At 43.8% G+C, this 17,277-nt stretch overlaps 1 protein-coding gene across 1 annotated transcript in view; it reads right to left on the bottom strand.

Annotated features, from left to right (window-relative positions):
* LOC126182163 (palmitoyltransferase ZDHHC6) overlaps positions 1-16,853 on the bottom strand; it is a 130,746-nt gene extending 113,893 nt beyond the window's left edge. The window contains exon 1 of the mRNA XM_049924828.1: positions 16,634-16,853. Coding sequence (XP_049780785.1) covers positions 16,634-16,688 — 55 coding nt within the window. The 5' untranslated portion in view covers positions 16,689-16,853. The remainder of the gene's footprint in view (positions 1-16,633) is intronic.
* Positions 16,854-17,277: the final 424 nt, after the last annotated feature.

Below are 17,277 nucleotides of genomic sequence, written 5' to 3'. Positions count from 1 at the left end.
GTCGGGAAGCCGAAAGCGATTTGGGGTGTCGCCAACAATATAGGCACGCCCTACACCTAACGATGTTTTCGAGCCGTCGGTGTAAATAAATGTGGCGTCCATCATTTGTGCACCTAGAGCAGCAAATGCCCGACGATAAACAAGTGTAGGGGTACCATCCTTGAGAAATTGACAAAGGTCACGGAGCAGGCAGATCCGGGGACGGAGCCAAGGCGGTGCTGTACCCCCAAGTTGTCAAGAAGGTTTTAGGAAAGCGGAAGGAAAGAGAATGGAGCAGTTGACGGAAGCGGACTCCCGGGGGTAGTAGGGAGGAGGAGCAGCCTGCATACCCTACATCAAAGGAGGCGTCGAAAAAAAGGTCATGGGCTGGATTAGCAGGCATGGAAGACAAATGGCTAGCATAACGACTCAGGAGGACTGCTCGCCGATTGGACAGCGGAGGTTCAGCAGTCTCAGCATAAAGGCTTTCCACAGGGCTAGTGTAAAAAGCTCCAGACACTAAACGTAATCCACGGTGGTGGATAGAGTCGAGACGCCGAAGAATAGACGGCCGAGCAGAGGAGTAGACTATGCTTCCATAATCCAATTTCGAGCACACTAAGGCGCGATAGAGGCGGAGAAGGACCACTCGGTCCGCTCCCCTGGAGGTACCATTCAGGACACGGAGGGTGTTAAGCGATCGCAGACAGCGAGCCGAAAGATAGGAAACGTGGGAGGACCAGCACAGTTTTCTGTCAAACATAAGACCCAAGAATTTAGCGACGTCTGAAAACGGAAGGTTGACAGGACCTAGATGTAAGGAGGGCGGAAGAAACTCCTTACTTCGCCAAAAATTGACACAAACGGTCTTACTGGGTGAGAAACGGAAGCCGGTTTCGATGCTCCATGAGTGGAGGCGATCGAGACATCCTTGAAGACGTCGTTCAAGAAGGCTGGTCTGTTGAGAGCTGTAGTAGATCGCAAAATCGTCCACAAAGAGGGAGCCCGAGACATCAGGAAGGAGACAATCCATAATTGGATTTATGGCGATGGCAAACAGTACAACACTCAGCACAGATCCCTGGGGTACCCCGTTTCCTTGGGAGAAAGTACGGGAGAGAGTAGTGTTCACCCGCACCCTAAAAGTGCGCTCTGCCATAAATTCGCAAAGAAAAAGGGGCAGCCGGCCTCAAAAGCCCCAAGAGAACAGTGTGCGGAGGATGCCTGTCCTCCAACAGGTATCGTATGCTCTCTCCAGATCAAAAAATATTGCTACCGTTTGGCGTTTCCGGAGAAAATTGTTCATGATATAAGTGGAGAGAGCAACAAGATGGTCAACTGCAGAACGATGCTTCCGAAATCCGCATTGGGCTGGTGTTAAAAGACTGCGGGATTCCAGCCACCAAGCTAAACGGTAATTCACCATACGCTCCAAAACCTTACAGACACTACTCGTGGGAGAAATGGGGCGATAGCTAGAGGGGAGATGTTTGTCCTTTCCAGGTTTCGGAACGGGAACGACAACAGCTTCCCGCCACCGTCTGGGAAAGGTACTGTCGGTCCAAATTCGATTATAAAGGCGAAGGAGGTAACGCAGACTATGGGTTGATAAATGTAGCAACATTTGGACATGGATACCATCCGGTCCTGGGGCGGAGGAGCGAGAAGAAGAGAGGGCATGTTGGAGTTCCCGCATGGAGAAAACAGTATTGTAGCTTTCGTGATTTTGAGAGGAGAAAGCAAGATGTCGCACTTCCGCTGCACGTTTCTTCAGGAGAAACGCTGGCGGGTAATTTGAAGAGCTCGAAATCTCAGCAAAGTGCTGATCCAACGAGTTAGAAATTGCGACGGGGTCCACTAAGGTATCATGCGCGACAGTGAGCCCAGAGACCGGGGAGAAACTAGGCGCGCCTGAGAACCGTCGAAGCCGACTCCAAACTTCTGAGGAGGGAGTGAAAGTGTTAAATGAGCTAATAAAGAATTTCCAGCTTGCCTTTTTGCTATCGCGGATGACGCGACGGCATCGCGCACGGAGCTGCTTATAGCGGATACAGTTGGCCAAAGTAGGATGGTGACGGAAAATGCGAAGAGCACGTCGCCGCTCACGTATTGCGTCACAGCATGCCTCGTTCCACCAAGGAACTGGGGGGCGCCGGGGCAATTCGGAGGTGCATGGTATTGAACGTTCCGCAGCTGTAAGAATAACGTCTGTAATATGTGTGACCTCATCGTCGACGCTGGGAAAGCAACTGTCATCGAATGTCGCTAGAGACGAAAAAAGTGTCGAATCGGCTTGGGCAAATTTCCAGCATCGCGAGCGCATATATGGCAGTGGAGGCTGCAGTCTAAGGACACATGGAAAGTGGTCACTCTAGTGTGTATCATCGAGGGCGAACCATTCGAAGCGCCGAGCTAGCGGAACAGTACCGACCGCAAGGTCCAAATGAGATAAATTTGTCGTGGAGGCAGAAAAAAATGTGGGGACCCCAGTGTTGAGGCAAACTAGATCCGCTTGGTGGAAGACGTCTAGCAATAGAGAGCCACGTGGACAAGGATGTGGAGATCCCCAAAGCGGGTGGTGGGCATTGAAGTCCCCAACCAGCAAATAGGGGGGTGGAAGCTGACCAAGAAGATGAAGGAGATCAGCTCGTGCCATTGGTGTGGATGACGGAATGTATACAGTACAAAGAGAGAACGTGTATCCAGAAAGGGAAAGACGGACGGCGACAGCTTGGAAGGAACTGTTTAAGGGGATTGGGTGATAATGGAGAGTATCATGGAGAAGAATCATGAGTCCTCCATGGGCTGGAGTGCCTTCAACAGAGGGGAGGTCATATCGGACGGACTGAAAATGAGGGAGAACAAAGCGGTCATGGGGACGCAGCTTTGTTTCCTGAAGACAGAAGATGACCGGCGAGTAGGATCATAAGAGGACCGACAATTCATCCCGATTGGCTCAAATGCCGCGGATATTCCAGTGGATAATGGACATAGGGTGAACAGAAAATGGAGGAATGTGACCAAGGGTGCTGTCAACTCAACGACTGCTCAGAGCTTGCGACCGACAGCATGGAATGGCATTCAGCCGAAGGCAGAAGATCCTGATCCATAGGTTGGTCAGGAGCAGCCCCTGCCACCAGCGATCGGCCGGTTGACCGGCCACCAGCAGTGCGCCTCGGCGACACAGAAGACGGCCGAGGGTGATTTCCGCCAGGTGGTGCTGTAGATGGGACACGCCTTGGCGGAGAAGGAGAGGAACTGGGTTTCTTTGTAGCCTTCTTGGAAGTATGATGTTTAGATGAAGGAGGAACCGATGGTTGTGAAGTTGCGGTACGTAAAAACTCTTCACGAGTATGCTCTTTTGTCGAAGACTTGGCGTCTGACTTTTGGGCTCGAGATTTAGCAGAACCCGACGAAGGGTGAGCCATAGAGCGGGCAGGCGAAAGTGGTGAGGTTGAACGGGCGATCTTTGCGCTGGCCGATCTGACAACCGTGGTACTAAAGGTGAGGTCGCAAGTCTGCGTGGCCGCCTCCTTTGTTGGCCGAGGAGAAGCAAGGACAGTGCTGTATTTTCCTGCCTGGGGCACGGTGGGCTGTCGACTGGCGAATAATTTTCGAGCAGCAAAGGTCGACACCTTTTCCTTCACTCTTATTTCCTGGATGAGCTTTTCGTCCTTAAAAACGGGGCAATCTCGAGAGGAAGCAGGGTGGTCACCCATACAGTTGATGCAGCGAGGGGATGGAGGTGGACAAGCACCCTCATGGGCATCCTTGCCACACGTAACACATTTGGCCAGATTGGAACAGGACTGGCTGGTGTGATTGAACCGCTGACACCGATAGCAACGCGTAGGGTTTGGGACATAAGGGTGAACGGAAATTATCTCATAGCCTGCTTTGATTTTCGATGGGAGTTGAACTTTGTCAAATGTCAAGAAGACAGTGCGGGTTGGAATGATGTTCGTGTCAACCCGTTTCATAACTCTATGAACTGCCGTTACGCCCTGGTCAGACAGATAGTGCTGAATTTCTTCGTCAGACAATCCATCGAGGGAGCGTGTATAAACGAATTGAAGGTACGGTGCGGTTCCACCCGGACAGGGAAGGTGTGGAGCAGAGAAGTACGCAGCAATTTTTGTGCCTGGAGGGCACTGTGTGTTTCTAACAACAGGGTGCCATTCCGTAATCTGGAACAAGACTTTACAGGACCTGCAATTGCGTCGACATCTTTCTGAATAATGAAAGGGTTGACCGTGGAGAAGTCATGACCTTCATCAGACCGAGAAACAACAAGGAACTGTGGCAACGATGGAAGAATCGTCTGTGGCTGAGACTCAGTATACTTACGTTTGTGAGCAGACATAGTGGAAGGTGAGGAAACCATTGCGGAAGAATCCCCCACGATTACCGGCGTCTCCGATGGCGCGCTCCTCCCTTGTGGGGGCCCTCTCTGAGGGCACTCCCGCCTTAGGTGATTGTTCACACCTCAGGTCACACCTCCCGACAAACGGACGGAGGGACCAATCGGCACTTTCGGAAGGTATCAGCTCGGGTAATCACCCCTCCCTGGGCCTGGCCGTTACCAGGGGGTACGTACGTGTCCTACCTGTCTACCCGGGGCGGGGAATTACGCGTTACCCCGTCACCGGCTACGCACAAAAGGCGTGGGTCGGCCTTCAGACACGCACAGGGAGGAAGAAAGAGAAAGGGAAAGGAAAGAAGAGAGGTCTCAAACGCCGCAGCGGAGAAAAGGGAAAGAGAAGAGGTAAGGAAAAGAGAAGGACAAAGGAAGGAAGAAGACATAAAAGCAAGGAAGGCGAAGAATGCAGTACATTTACGAGCGTCCGTCTCCGGACGTAGGCACAAACCATACTCCCAGATGGGGAGAAAGGGAAGGAAAGAGCCAGAGGTGAGGGGAGGAGGGGCGAAGATAGGGATGGGGAAGGATGCGGAAAGGGAAGGTATGCAGCCCGGAAAGGAAGGAAGGCCACATTAGCTCGGGGTCCCGTGCTCGCTACGCACGTATCCACAAAAGAGTTGTGGACCCCCTGGGGGGAGAACTTGTTTTTGTATACATATGTATGTGTAAGGTCAATGTGCAAAATTTTGGCTCAATGGTTATATAGGTTCCAGAGCTAGGGCCACCTCAGTGGACCCATACCTAGTCACAAAGTGCACGGTGTAAAGATGTCAGTTAACTTTGTTATAACTGTGTGCACCTTCTGTGATATCTAGCACTCTAAATTTTTGTATGCTAGAACAACTTTTGTTGCTGAATGGAGCTAATGCATTCAAATTCCTTAGAAATGACCATCCATTATGCTACTTGGTCTGAAAATGCCTTGTAAAATTTATTGCGAAAGATTGAAGCCCTACTTTAACCACCCTTTACTAAAGGGAAAGGCAGCTAGAATCTTAATTTTTGGGCTGCTAGCCAACAACCAGGTACTCACTACACTACACCATGAGTAAATACACACATCAAAAAAGTTTTTCATCACCCCGGTTCCGAGAGTTCTGGAACCTGTACAGAAAATTTAAAGAGAGATCAACATAAACATCATTTCCACCCTTTTTATTGCTCATGAAAACCACACATTGCATGCTGTACTACCAAACAGCGAGACCTTCAGAGGTGGTGGTCCAAATTGCTGTACACACCAGTACCTCTAATACCCAGTAGCACATTCTCTTGCATCGATGTATGCCTGTATTCGGCATGGCATACTGTCTACAAGTTCATCAACGTACTGTTGGTCCAGATTGTACCACTCCTCAATGGCAATTCAGCATAGATTCTTCAGAGTGGTTGGTGGGTCATGTCGTCCATAAACAAATCTTTTCAATCTATCCCGGATATGTTCGTAGGGTTCATGTCTGGAGAACATGTTAGTCACTCTAGTCAAGTGATGTCATTATCCTGAAGGAAGTCATTCACAAGACGTGCACGATAGGGGCACGAATTGTCATCCATGATGACAAATGCCTCGCCAATATGTTGCAAATATGGTTGCACTATTGCTCGGAGGATGGCATTCACATTTCTTACTGCCGTTATGGCACCTTCCATCACCACCAGCGGCGTAGGTCGGCCCCACATAATGCCATCCCAAAGCAGTATGGAATCTCCACCTTGCTGCACTCACTGGACAGTGTGTCTAAGCCGTCCAGCCTGACCGTGTTGCCTCCAAAAATGTCTCCAAGATTGCCTGGTTGAAGGCATATGTGACACTCATTGGTGAAGAGAACATGATACCAATCCTGAGCGGTTCATTTGGCATGTTGTTGGGCCCATCCGTACCGCACTGCAAGGTGTCGTGGTTGAAAAGACGGACCTCGCCATGGACATCAGGAGTGAAGCTACGCATCATGCAGCCTACTGTGCACAGTTTGAGTCATAATAAGACGTCCTGTGGCTGCATGAAAAGCATTATTCAACATGGTGGCATTGCTGTCAGGGTTTATCGACATCTCTGAACAGTCAAAGGGACTGTGTCTTTGATACAATATCCACAGTCTATGTTTACTTTCAGGCGTTCTGGGAACCAGGGTGATACAAAACTTTTTTGATGTGTGTAGTTCTGATTTTATTGACCCTTGTCTCAAGTGTCAAATTGAAAATTTAAAATTTTTATCACTTTTCAGGATCAGTTTTCTATATTGCTATCAACTCTGATCATCTTTTTATTGACACTACTGAAAAGAGCACTTTTTTGCTATAAGGGACTTGAAAAAGAAGAAAGGTCATTTTCCATATAAGGCGTTTAAAATAGATCAAAAGAAACCTAAGATGTTACTCTTACCGCATGTATTACATTGTTGGCAGCTGTTGTGCAGGAGATGTGGAGGCACTTGTGATGTGATTTCTTAGTACAAATTATTTTAGCATGGTACCTTTGTTCCTTTGATGTGCAGGTACAACTATTTCATATATGGGTTCCAGAAACTTCTGGAAATTAGATATACAGATATGACTGTTTTATAATGCAGGGCAGGGGTTCCAGAAATTTCTGTAAACTGAGATGCAAATATTGCTGTTTTACAACACAGGGCATGGATTCCAGAAACTTCTGGAAGTTTGATATTGAGGTACCACTGTTTTATAAAACAAGGCATGGATTCCAAAAACTTTATGCTGGTACAACAGTTTTATAACAAGGCACTAGAAACTTCCGGAACTTTATGTAATGTTATGGAATGATCTCCAGTATTCTCATTTCATACATTCTGATTTGGGTAGCACTCATCTTTGTACGCAAATTGTCAATCAGTCCTTTTTTCCAGGGCAGATTCAGCTGGCTTCATCAGTGTCATAGAATTTTGCTACATTTTCCTTAATATCTTCTTGCAAAGTCTTTCCTCGCTTTTAATCTGGTTTCGCTAATATGACTTTCTCTTCCCTCAGCTTTCTGGCAGTAATTACCATTCGCTCAGACATGTTGAATTCTTCCATTGTTTTTTAATGCCCATTAACTCGTGGTGACCAAAGTTAAAATCTGAATTTTCTCAGAAGCTGAGAACACCTCCAGCTTTGCTTTCAGTTCATTGATGAGAACTTTGTATGAAGAGCAATCGTGGAATTTTTGACCTGGTTGCGGTGCTATAACATCATCTGCTTTAAGTTTGCCAATTTCAGCAATTGTGGTAGCTACAACCATTTGAAGTTGCCTTATCTTTTGTTTTGCATATCCGCTGGAATCCTGGTTTGAAACGTGCTGAAATTTTAATGGTGACACACCAATTGCTGTCAAGCTAGAGTCAAAGCCGTCTGAAGCAACTGTAGGATCATTTTCATTAGACTCTGATGGTGGCAATGGCTTGACCTTTTTTGCATTGGCATCAACTCTACAACCAGGGCAAAGTTTCTGTCCAGACTTAACACCAACCATCGTAAGTTGTTTCAAAAAGTCGGCTATTGCTACATCAATAAGACGCAGACCTTTGTTGAACTCATGATTCTTCTTTTGAAATGGATTGCAGCAATGATTTCTGCAGGTATTGAAACCTGATCAACAGTTCTGCTTCATGATGTAAACATATGTTGGCATTGCAATCAAGCTAAAATGCAACTCGCCGAATCAGCAAGTTCTGATCCTCCTCAGAGAGGTCACTAATTGACTTCAGAAGGTGTTTGTCCTTGGTGAATTTGATTAAATGGCACACAGACTTGTTGATTTGTCCAATGGTGCACTGCTCTAGATCCATATTTCCATTGTTTGAAGCCACAACATGTTGTAACTTCAACAATGATTCAACAATGAATTGAAGGAATCAGCCAAGTTTCAAGGTAAATATTCACAGGTAATAACCACAAATAATGCAAGGACACCAGCTGGCCCAAAAGTTCATATGCAGAAACGTCTGCTGCTTTGTAACTCCAAAGAAGCCTATCAAGAATACTGCAGAAAAAATTTACCAAAAGTTGGCTTTTCCAAATTTTGTGGGCTCTGGCCAAAGTGGGGCATCACAGTTGGTTCAGCAGGAACACACTCAGTTTGTGTTTGTACAGCTCATCAAAATGTCAAGTTGATGCTAGCAGCAACTGCAATTAAGGATGACTACAAGAGTTTGTTAGCCAAAACAGTTTGCAATACGGATTCAAAAGATTGCACCACTCCGACAATCTGACCAACGCCCTGGATAAGAAGTCTTGGAAAGATTTGTAGAAGCTGCATTTGAAGGGAACGACATTGATGAAGCAACTGAATACAAGGAATGGATACACACCGACCAAGATACCCTGGAGACAAAGCAGTCAATGATTGAAGAATTTATCCAAAACATCATGACCAAAATTGTGAATATCTCACCCCATCATTACATAGCAAAGCATCAAAGCAACGACCTAAAAGAAGCTAAGGAAAATCTAAAAGGTGGAAATCCGGTTGTTCTGATGGATTTAGCAGAAAATTATTCATTTATCGTGCAGTACGCTGTACAAGGCTTCCACTGGGAAAATAGTCAGGCCACATTATATCCCTTTGTTATTTATTACAAGGCTTTGACTGGAAAGATTGAGTCTCTTAGCTTCTGCATCATCAGTGTTTGCTTGCGACATGATACCGTTGCAGTTCATGTTTTCTGCTCCAAGCTGATTGATCACCTGCGAACCCACTTTCCAGTGCTGAAGCACATCAGCTATTTCAGAAATGGATCAGCCGCCCAATAAAAAAATTTCAAGAACTTCATGAATCTATGTCAGCACAATGACTTTAGTAACAGTGCAGAATGGAACTACTTCGCCACAAGCCATGGAAAGTCTCCATGTGATGGTGATGGGGGCACAACAAAGTGATTAGCAGCAAGAGCAAGTCACCAAGATTTGAAAATGGTTGCACAGTTGCAGGGACCAGAAAAAACCACTGCTTCAGACCAATCAATGAAAAATGGTTACAAATTAGCAGAGTATCCAATGACACAGTGTCATTTATTGCAAGTATTGATCAATCAGTAAACTCTGAGTGCTCCAATTGAGAGATGCCTTAGTCAGTTTCATGCATCCACATGGTCCAGCTAATTCATTACATTGGCCCCTAAGAAAGGACACCTACTGGATCCCAGAGCAGCAGATAGTCGACATTCTGCCAGCTCTAAGTGCCAATTCCATGGGTCGGAAACACACTTACCTATCAGGGGTGCTGAAGAGCATTGAAGAGAATTTTAGAGCCATGAAAATGGTTTCACGAACTCCGGGAACAAATTTAGGATGCTTGGTTCATTTTGTGAACTTATTGCTTTGTTATGTTCACAACAATGTTGTTTATTTGCTGATTTTTGTATGCATTCATTAAAGATATTATGTCAAGCATGCGGTATGTGCAAAAGCTAAGGTATCTTTGAAGCTAGTTTAAAAATCTTAAATGGAATATTACCATTCTACTTTTTAATGTTCCTTGTAGCAAAAAACTGAGCTCTTTCCAATGGTGTCAGTTAAAAGAAGATCAGTGATGGTAGCTATATTAAAAACTGGTCTTTGAAAAATTTGTAAATTTGCAATTTTCAATCTGACACTTGAGATAAGGGTAAATAAAATCAGAAGGGGTCAACAGAAGCATCCAATTCTGCCGCCTGCCCTGACCCATGACATAATGGTGACGTAATGTGTGACGTCATTACGGCGCGGAGTTTATTATGTTTGACTTTTGAATTTTTGAGGTGTTGTGGTTTTGGTTTTGTTTTTTGTAGTTGTAGGTGTTGGTTTTTTTCGTATCAATAGTTGTGGTTGATCTATATAGGTTAAGGGAAATAACCGATTCAGATTTTTGTAGTTTTATCTACATCTACATCTACATTTATACTCCGCAAGCCACCCAACGGTGTGTGGCGGAGGGCACTTTACGTGCCACTGTCATTATCTCCCTTTCCTGTTCCAGTCGCGTATGGTTCGCGGGAAGAACGACTGTCTGAAAGCCTCTGTGCGCGCTCTAATCTCTCTAATTTTACATTCGTGATCTCCTCGGGAGGTATAAGTAGGGGGAAGCAATATATTCGATACCTCATCCAGAAACGCACCCTCTCGAAACCTGGCGAGCAAGCTACACCGCGATGCAGAGCGCCTCTCTTGCAGGGTCTGCCACTTGAGTTTGTTAAACATCTCCGTAACGCTATCACGGTTACCAAATAACCCTGTGACGAAACGCGCCGCTCTTCTTTGGATCTTCTCTATCTCCTCCGTCAACCCGATCTGGTACGGATCCCACACTGATGAGCAATACTCAAGTATAGGTCGAACGAGTGTTTTGTAAGCCACCTCCTTTGTTGATGGACTACATTTTCTAAGGACTCTCCCAATGAATCTCAACCTGGTACCCGCCTTACCAACAATTAATTTTATATGATCATTCCACTTCAAATCGTTCCGCACGCATACTCCCAGATATTTTACAGAAGTAACTGCTACCAGTGTTTGTTCCGCTATCATATAATCATACAATAAAGGATCCTTCTTTCTATGTATTCGCAATACATTACATTTGTCTATGTTAAGGGTCAGTTGCCACTCCCTGCACCAAGTGCCTATCCGCTGCAGATCTTCCTCAATTTCGCTACAATTTTCTAATGCTGCAACTTCTCTGTATACTACAGCATCATCCGCGAAAAGCCGCATGGAACTTCCGACACTATCTACTAGGTCATTTATATATATTGTGAAAAGCAATTGTCCCATAACACTCCCCTGTGGCACGCCAGAGGTTACTTTAACGTCTGTAGATGTCTCTCCATTGAGAACAACATGCTGTGTTCTGTTTGCTAAAAACTCTTCAATCCAGCCACACAGCTGGTCTGATATTCCGTAGGCTCTTACTTTGTTTATCAGGCGACAGTGCGGAACTGTATCGAACGCCTTCCGGAAGTCAAGGAAAATGGCATCTACCTGGGAGCCTGTATCTAATATTTTCTGGGTCTCATGAACAAATAAAGCGAGTTGGGTTTCACACGATCGCTGTTTCCGGAATCCATGTTGATTCCTACATAGTAGATTCTGAGTTTCCAAAAACGACATGATACTCGAGCAAAAGACATGTTCTAAAATTCTACAACAGATCGACGTCAGAGAGATAGGTCTATAGTTTTGCGCATCTGCTCGACGACCCTTCTTGAAGACTGGGACTACCTGTGCTCTTTTCCAATCATTTGGAACCTTCTGTTCCTCTAGAGACTTGCGGTACACGGCTGTTAGAAGGGGGGGCAAGTTCTTTCGCGTACTCTGTGTAGAATCGAATTGGTATCCCGTCAGGTCCAGTGGACTTTCCTCTGTTGAGTGATTCCAGTTGCTTTTCTATTCCTTGGACACTTATTTCAATGTCAGCCATTTTTTCGTTGGTGCGAGGATTTAGAGAAGGAACTGCAGTGCGGTCTTCCTCTGTGAAACAGCTTTGGAAAAAGGTGTTTAGTATTTCAGTTTTACGCTTGTCATCCTCTGTTTCAATGCCATCATCATCCCGGAGTGTCTGGACATGATGTTTCGAGCCACTTACTGATTTAACGTAAGACCAGAACTTCCTAGGATTTTCTGTCAAGTCGGTACCTAGTATTTTACTTTCGAATTCACTGAACGCTTCACGCATAGCCCTCCTTACGCTAACTTTGACATCGTTTAGCTTCTGTTTGTCTGAGAGGTTTTGGCTGCGTTTAAACTTGGAGTGAAGCTCTCTTTGCTTTCGCAGTAGTTTCCTAACTTTGTTGTTGTACCACGGTGGGTTTTTCCCGTCCCTCACAGTTTTCCTCGGCACGTACCTGTCTAAAACGCATTTTACGATTGCCTTGAACTTTTTCCATAAACACTCAACATTGTCAGTGTCGGAACAGAAATTTTCGTTTTGATCTGTTAGGTAGTCTGAAATCTGCCTTCTATTACTCTTGCTAAACAGATAAACCTTCCTCCCTTTTTTATATTCCTATTAACTTCCATATTCAGGGATGCTGCAACGGCCTTATGATCACTGATTCCCTGTTCTGCACTTACAGAGTCGAAAAGTTCGGGTCTGTTTGTTATCAGTAGGTCCAAGATGTTATCTCCACGAGTCGGTTCTCTGTTTAATTGCTCGAGGTAATTTTCGGATAGTGCACTCAGTATAATGTCACTCGATGCTCTGTCCCTACCACCCGTCCTAAACATCTGAGTGTCCCAGTCTATATCTGGTAAATTGAAATCTCCACCTAAGACCATAACATGCTGAGAAAATTTATGTGAAATGTATTCCAAATTTTCTCTCAGTTGTTCTGCCACTAATGCTGCTGAGTCGGGGGGTCGGTAAAAGGAGCCAATTATTAACCTAGCTCGGTTGTTGAGTGTAACCTCCACCCATAATAATTCACAGGAACTATCCACTTCTACTTCACTACAGGATAAACTACTACTAACAGCGACGAACACTCCACCACCGGTTGCATGCAATCTATCCTTTCTAAACACCGTCTGTGCCTTTGTAAAAATTTCGGCAGAATTTATCTCTGGCTTCAGCCAGCTTTCTGTACCTATAACGATTTCAGCTTCGGTGCTTTCTATCAGCGCTTGAAGTTCCGGTACTTTACCAACGCAGCTTCGACAGTTTACAATTACAATACCGATTGCTGCTTGGTCCCCGCATGTCCTGACTTTGCCCCGCACCCGTTGAGGCTGTTGCCCTTTCTGCACTTGCCCGAGGCCATCTAACCTAAAAAAACCGCCCAGCCCACGCCACACAACCCCTGCTACCCGTGTAGCCGCTTGTTGCGTGTAGTGGACTCCTGACCTATCCAGCGGAACCCGAAACCCCACCACCCTATGGCACAAGTCGAGGAATCTGCAGCCCACATGGTCGCAGAACCGTCTCAACCTCTGATTCAGACCCTCCACTCGGCTCTGTACCATGTTTATTTGTAGATATTGGTGTTTTGGTATTGTCAGCTGTGGTCAAGGGAAATGTCTTGATTCCAATTTCCATAGTTTTTGCTGCTGGCATTGGTTTGGTATCGTCAGCTGCGGTTGGCCTCTTATATGTGTTTTCGTGTTTGTTGTCGTGTGTATGTAAGCACATCATCGGCACCATTATGGAGACACTTAGAATAGCCATTTCCGCCATATTGATGACGTCATGGGTCAAAGCAGACGGGTGGAATCGGACACTTTCGTAAACCCATCAGAAGCATACACTCACAAATGCTAATACTAATACTGGTGTGGTATAATGAGCACCAGGTTGTTGGCTAGCAGCTCAAAAATCAAGGTCATAGCTGCTTTTCCCTTATAATAAAAGATGCTTAAAGTATGATGTAAATCTTTCATGATAAATTGTACAAGATACTTTCAGACCAAGTAGCAATAGGGGGTAGTAATTTCTGAGCAATTTGAGTGCTATAACTACATTCAGCACTAAAAGGTTTACTAGTGTACAAAAATTCAAGGTGATATATGCCACAACAGTTGCACTAAGGTATACCAGAGTTGGCCAGATTATTCACCCCGTGCACTTTATGATTTGGTATGGGTCCACTAAGGTGGCCCTAGCTCTGGAACCACTGAAAGAATTGAGCCAAAATTTTGAATAGTGACCTAACACATACATATGTATACACATATCAATTTTTAACAGAATCTGAGATGGTTGAGTGGGGACCCCTTGGACACTTGTGCAAAGATCCCGATGTTTTAATTTTTATGCATATTATAGCCATTGTTAATAGATGCTCCACTGCATTAGGTTAGGCACCTAACTTTATTCCAGGTCACTTTCAGCTGTTAAGTATTAGCGGTAACAATGAGCATCCTTGCCTTATACATTTCCTGATTTTGGTATACAGTTCCTTATTTTTCAGAAATCTGATCTTTAATATTCCTGAAGCGAGTCACACATATACCTACCTTTCTTAGCATCAAACCAGTTATTCCTAAACTATTTTTAATTCTCTTTTCTATTCTTCAGTAAAGCACTCTTGTACATATTTGCTTCCTTGGGTTCTAGTTTCCAACATATCGGCTACTTTATCTTTAAATTATTGAATTTCAATTGGTTTTCCATTAATAATAGGTTACAGTGACTACCAATGTCGGAATCTAGATAAATCTTGCAATCTTCATTTGATTTCTGAATTATTGTTTCACCAAAATATCCAATCCAATACATATATTGAGCCTCCTCAAGCCATTCCGAAAAAGTGTGTTTGCAATGAGTAATTCATGGTACAGAACTCTGTTTATACTTCTCTCACCTCATTTCACTTGCCAATAAGCCTACTGAATTGGCCTGTTGTATTCTGTTCCCTATCTTCACCAATAACTGTATACCATTCTCTCATTATAATTAAACTACAAAATCCTTTGACATATTTCAGGAATTCATTAATATTATCATACAATTCTTAAATTTCTCTATTATCTGCATCTCTGCTTGGGATGTATACTTGTGTGATTGCAGTATTCGTCAGTTATTTACTCCATTTCAAAATCAATGTTCCTTGTGGTTTACTGCATATAACTCTTTACTCAATTTGCCAATCACCCTATTCATTGTTATTCCCACTCTATCATTATCTGATCCAGCATCAACATTCTTATGATACCCCATCCAAATAACTCTTCTGATCATGTGTCACAGATAATTAAAATATTAACTGGCTGCCTTTTGATTTCTACATTTACATTTTCCACTTTCTCCACTCAATATTTGTATTCCCACATCCATTTAACTCTTCCCCTTGCTTTCCACCCAAATCAGCATTCTACTTTTGACTGATGGATTCTCTTGATATCCAATGATCTACTCATTGTAGATTAATATTTTGACCAGAAGGAAGCAAGACATTTTTAGCAATAATCATTCCAACCATAACTGCATGTAGGATCACAGCTGCCATCCAATTTCTCTTGATTTCTGCCTTTGTGGTTACTGGAGGAACTGCTGCCTTCTTTCAGAATGTAGCTTCTGTGTGTACCAATCCCATCAGTGATGACACTGCTTCTGCCTGTGAGTCATATTTGTCACCTTCTGGTCTCATTCACCTCCCAGACCATTGCAATTTTCAACATAATTCTGACAATAAGTCCATACAAGGTGTTACCAGCTGGGCCAGTTGGACTAACTTTTTTTTAAAGTACATACCATTATTCCCACAATCCCATTTATCACAACTAGTGACAACAAGAACCTGGCCTCCCAAAAGAGTACTGATATTCTGTGTATGAAGTAGTATTGAGAGAGGTGGTGTTTGTACATTTGTTGAATCTGACATACCTATAATAGGAACGTTCTGCAGAGAGTAAATAATTTAGAACAACAGGAAACCATTCACCAAAAGTGGAAATGTCAAGTCTTCATCAGAGACACACAAAAGAGCATGAAAACTTTGTTAGCTTTTGGGAAGAAATTCTTTGAATGGTCTTCTTTAATAATAAATTATTTATATTTCTGAATTTGAAATAATTGTTGAATTTGCCACATAATTATGTATGTATGTAACTTTTTAAAAGTTACATTATTTACCGTCTTCACCAATGTTTATGATGTGCAGACTTATGTAATGAAATTAGTGAGAGGGGCACCAAACCCTCAATCGTTTTCGTCACTTCACAGCAGCTCTCTTACACACCTAGTGAGACCTGCACTCCTGAAAGAAGACTTCGTGAAGAACGTGGTTAATCACCGTCAATGTGGTTTTTTTCACTCTGTAGCAAAGTGTACACTGGTTTTGAAACTTCCTGGCAGATTAAAACTGTTTGCCAGTCCAGAACTAGAATACAGGAGACTTGCAGAAGGAAATCTGCTGACATCTGTAATCTTTCTAAAGTTAATTGAAATTAAAAGTTAGCGTCAATAAGATAAAGTGAAATACATGGTGTCGGTAGATTCGGTTAACCTATATAGTGCTCCTAGCACAAATATGGGTGTTACACGCCTTGATGTTTGGTTTTAGGAGTAAAATTATTGGTAAAGTAGCAGATTACACGCTTAAGTACGACGCCTGCTGACGTTACCGACGTAGATTTTCTATTCTTAATACATGGGAAGGGGAATCCCATCTATAACATAAGCTGTTCATTCTATCCATACAAAACTGGTGCCAGAAACCTGTCTGCACTCAGGCGAGAATAACAGCAAATATAAAAAGTGGTCACACAGTTTCCAAGATCTGTCACAATGCATATTGGTACGATGATTGAAAAATGTAAACCAACCTAAAGCCGTCAGTGGACCCCAGTGAATTATTCTCCTCCACTCCAGTTTTGCCATAGTGCTCAGCTGTGGTTGCCGCAGTTCATGACAAACGTAAAAGCATATCACAACACCTGAAGCTTCGTAAGAACTTTACTCTGACGCCGCAAACAGTCCCCGAAGACGCACATAAACATCCACACATTCATACACACCCACATTTTCCCACAAGTTTATCATATCTATGGAGTATGGAATTTATTGTCTCTGGTATTCTGTGATACAAACGAATCTTGGGCCCCTAGTCCAACGCTGTGCCCAAATATTGATGATCGTTGAGAAATGAGAACAGAGATCGTATAACAAACACTAATTTAATTCGAATTTGAAAACTAGTCTAAATATTTCATGCCAATGTATGCAGATGGATGTCACTCACATCGTTAGCTGAAGCCAGCTACTTTGTCGTTTATAAAGATAAATGTACTTTGTACAAATCTATATGTTTTGTTAAGAGCAAAAGTGATAACGCTTATGTGTTCTTAGAGTTTCAGCTGTTGTTGGATAGGCAGACAGTTAATAAGCTAAAAGTTATCAGAACAAACAATGAGATAGAGTATGTTAATGATGAACTTCATAATCATTCCAAGAAGATTGGCATCATAGA

This window comes from Schistocerca cancellata, chromosome 1, assembly GCF_023864275.1.
Source record: "Schistocerca cancellata isolate TAMUIC-IGC-003103 chromosome 1, iqSchCanc2.1, whole genome shotgun sequence".
Taxonomy (NCBI): domain Eukaryota; kingdom Metazoa; phylum Arthropoda; class Insecta; order Orthoptera; family Acrididae; genus Schistocerca; species Schistocerca cancellata.
This window is presented reverse-complemented; position numbering and strand designations above follow the sequence as displayed.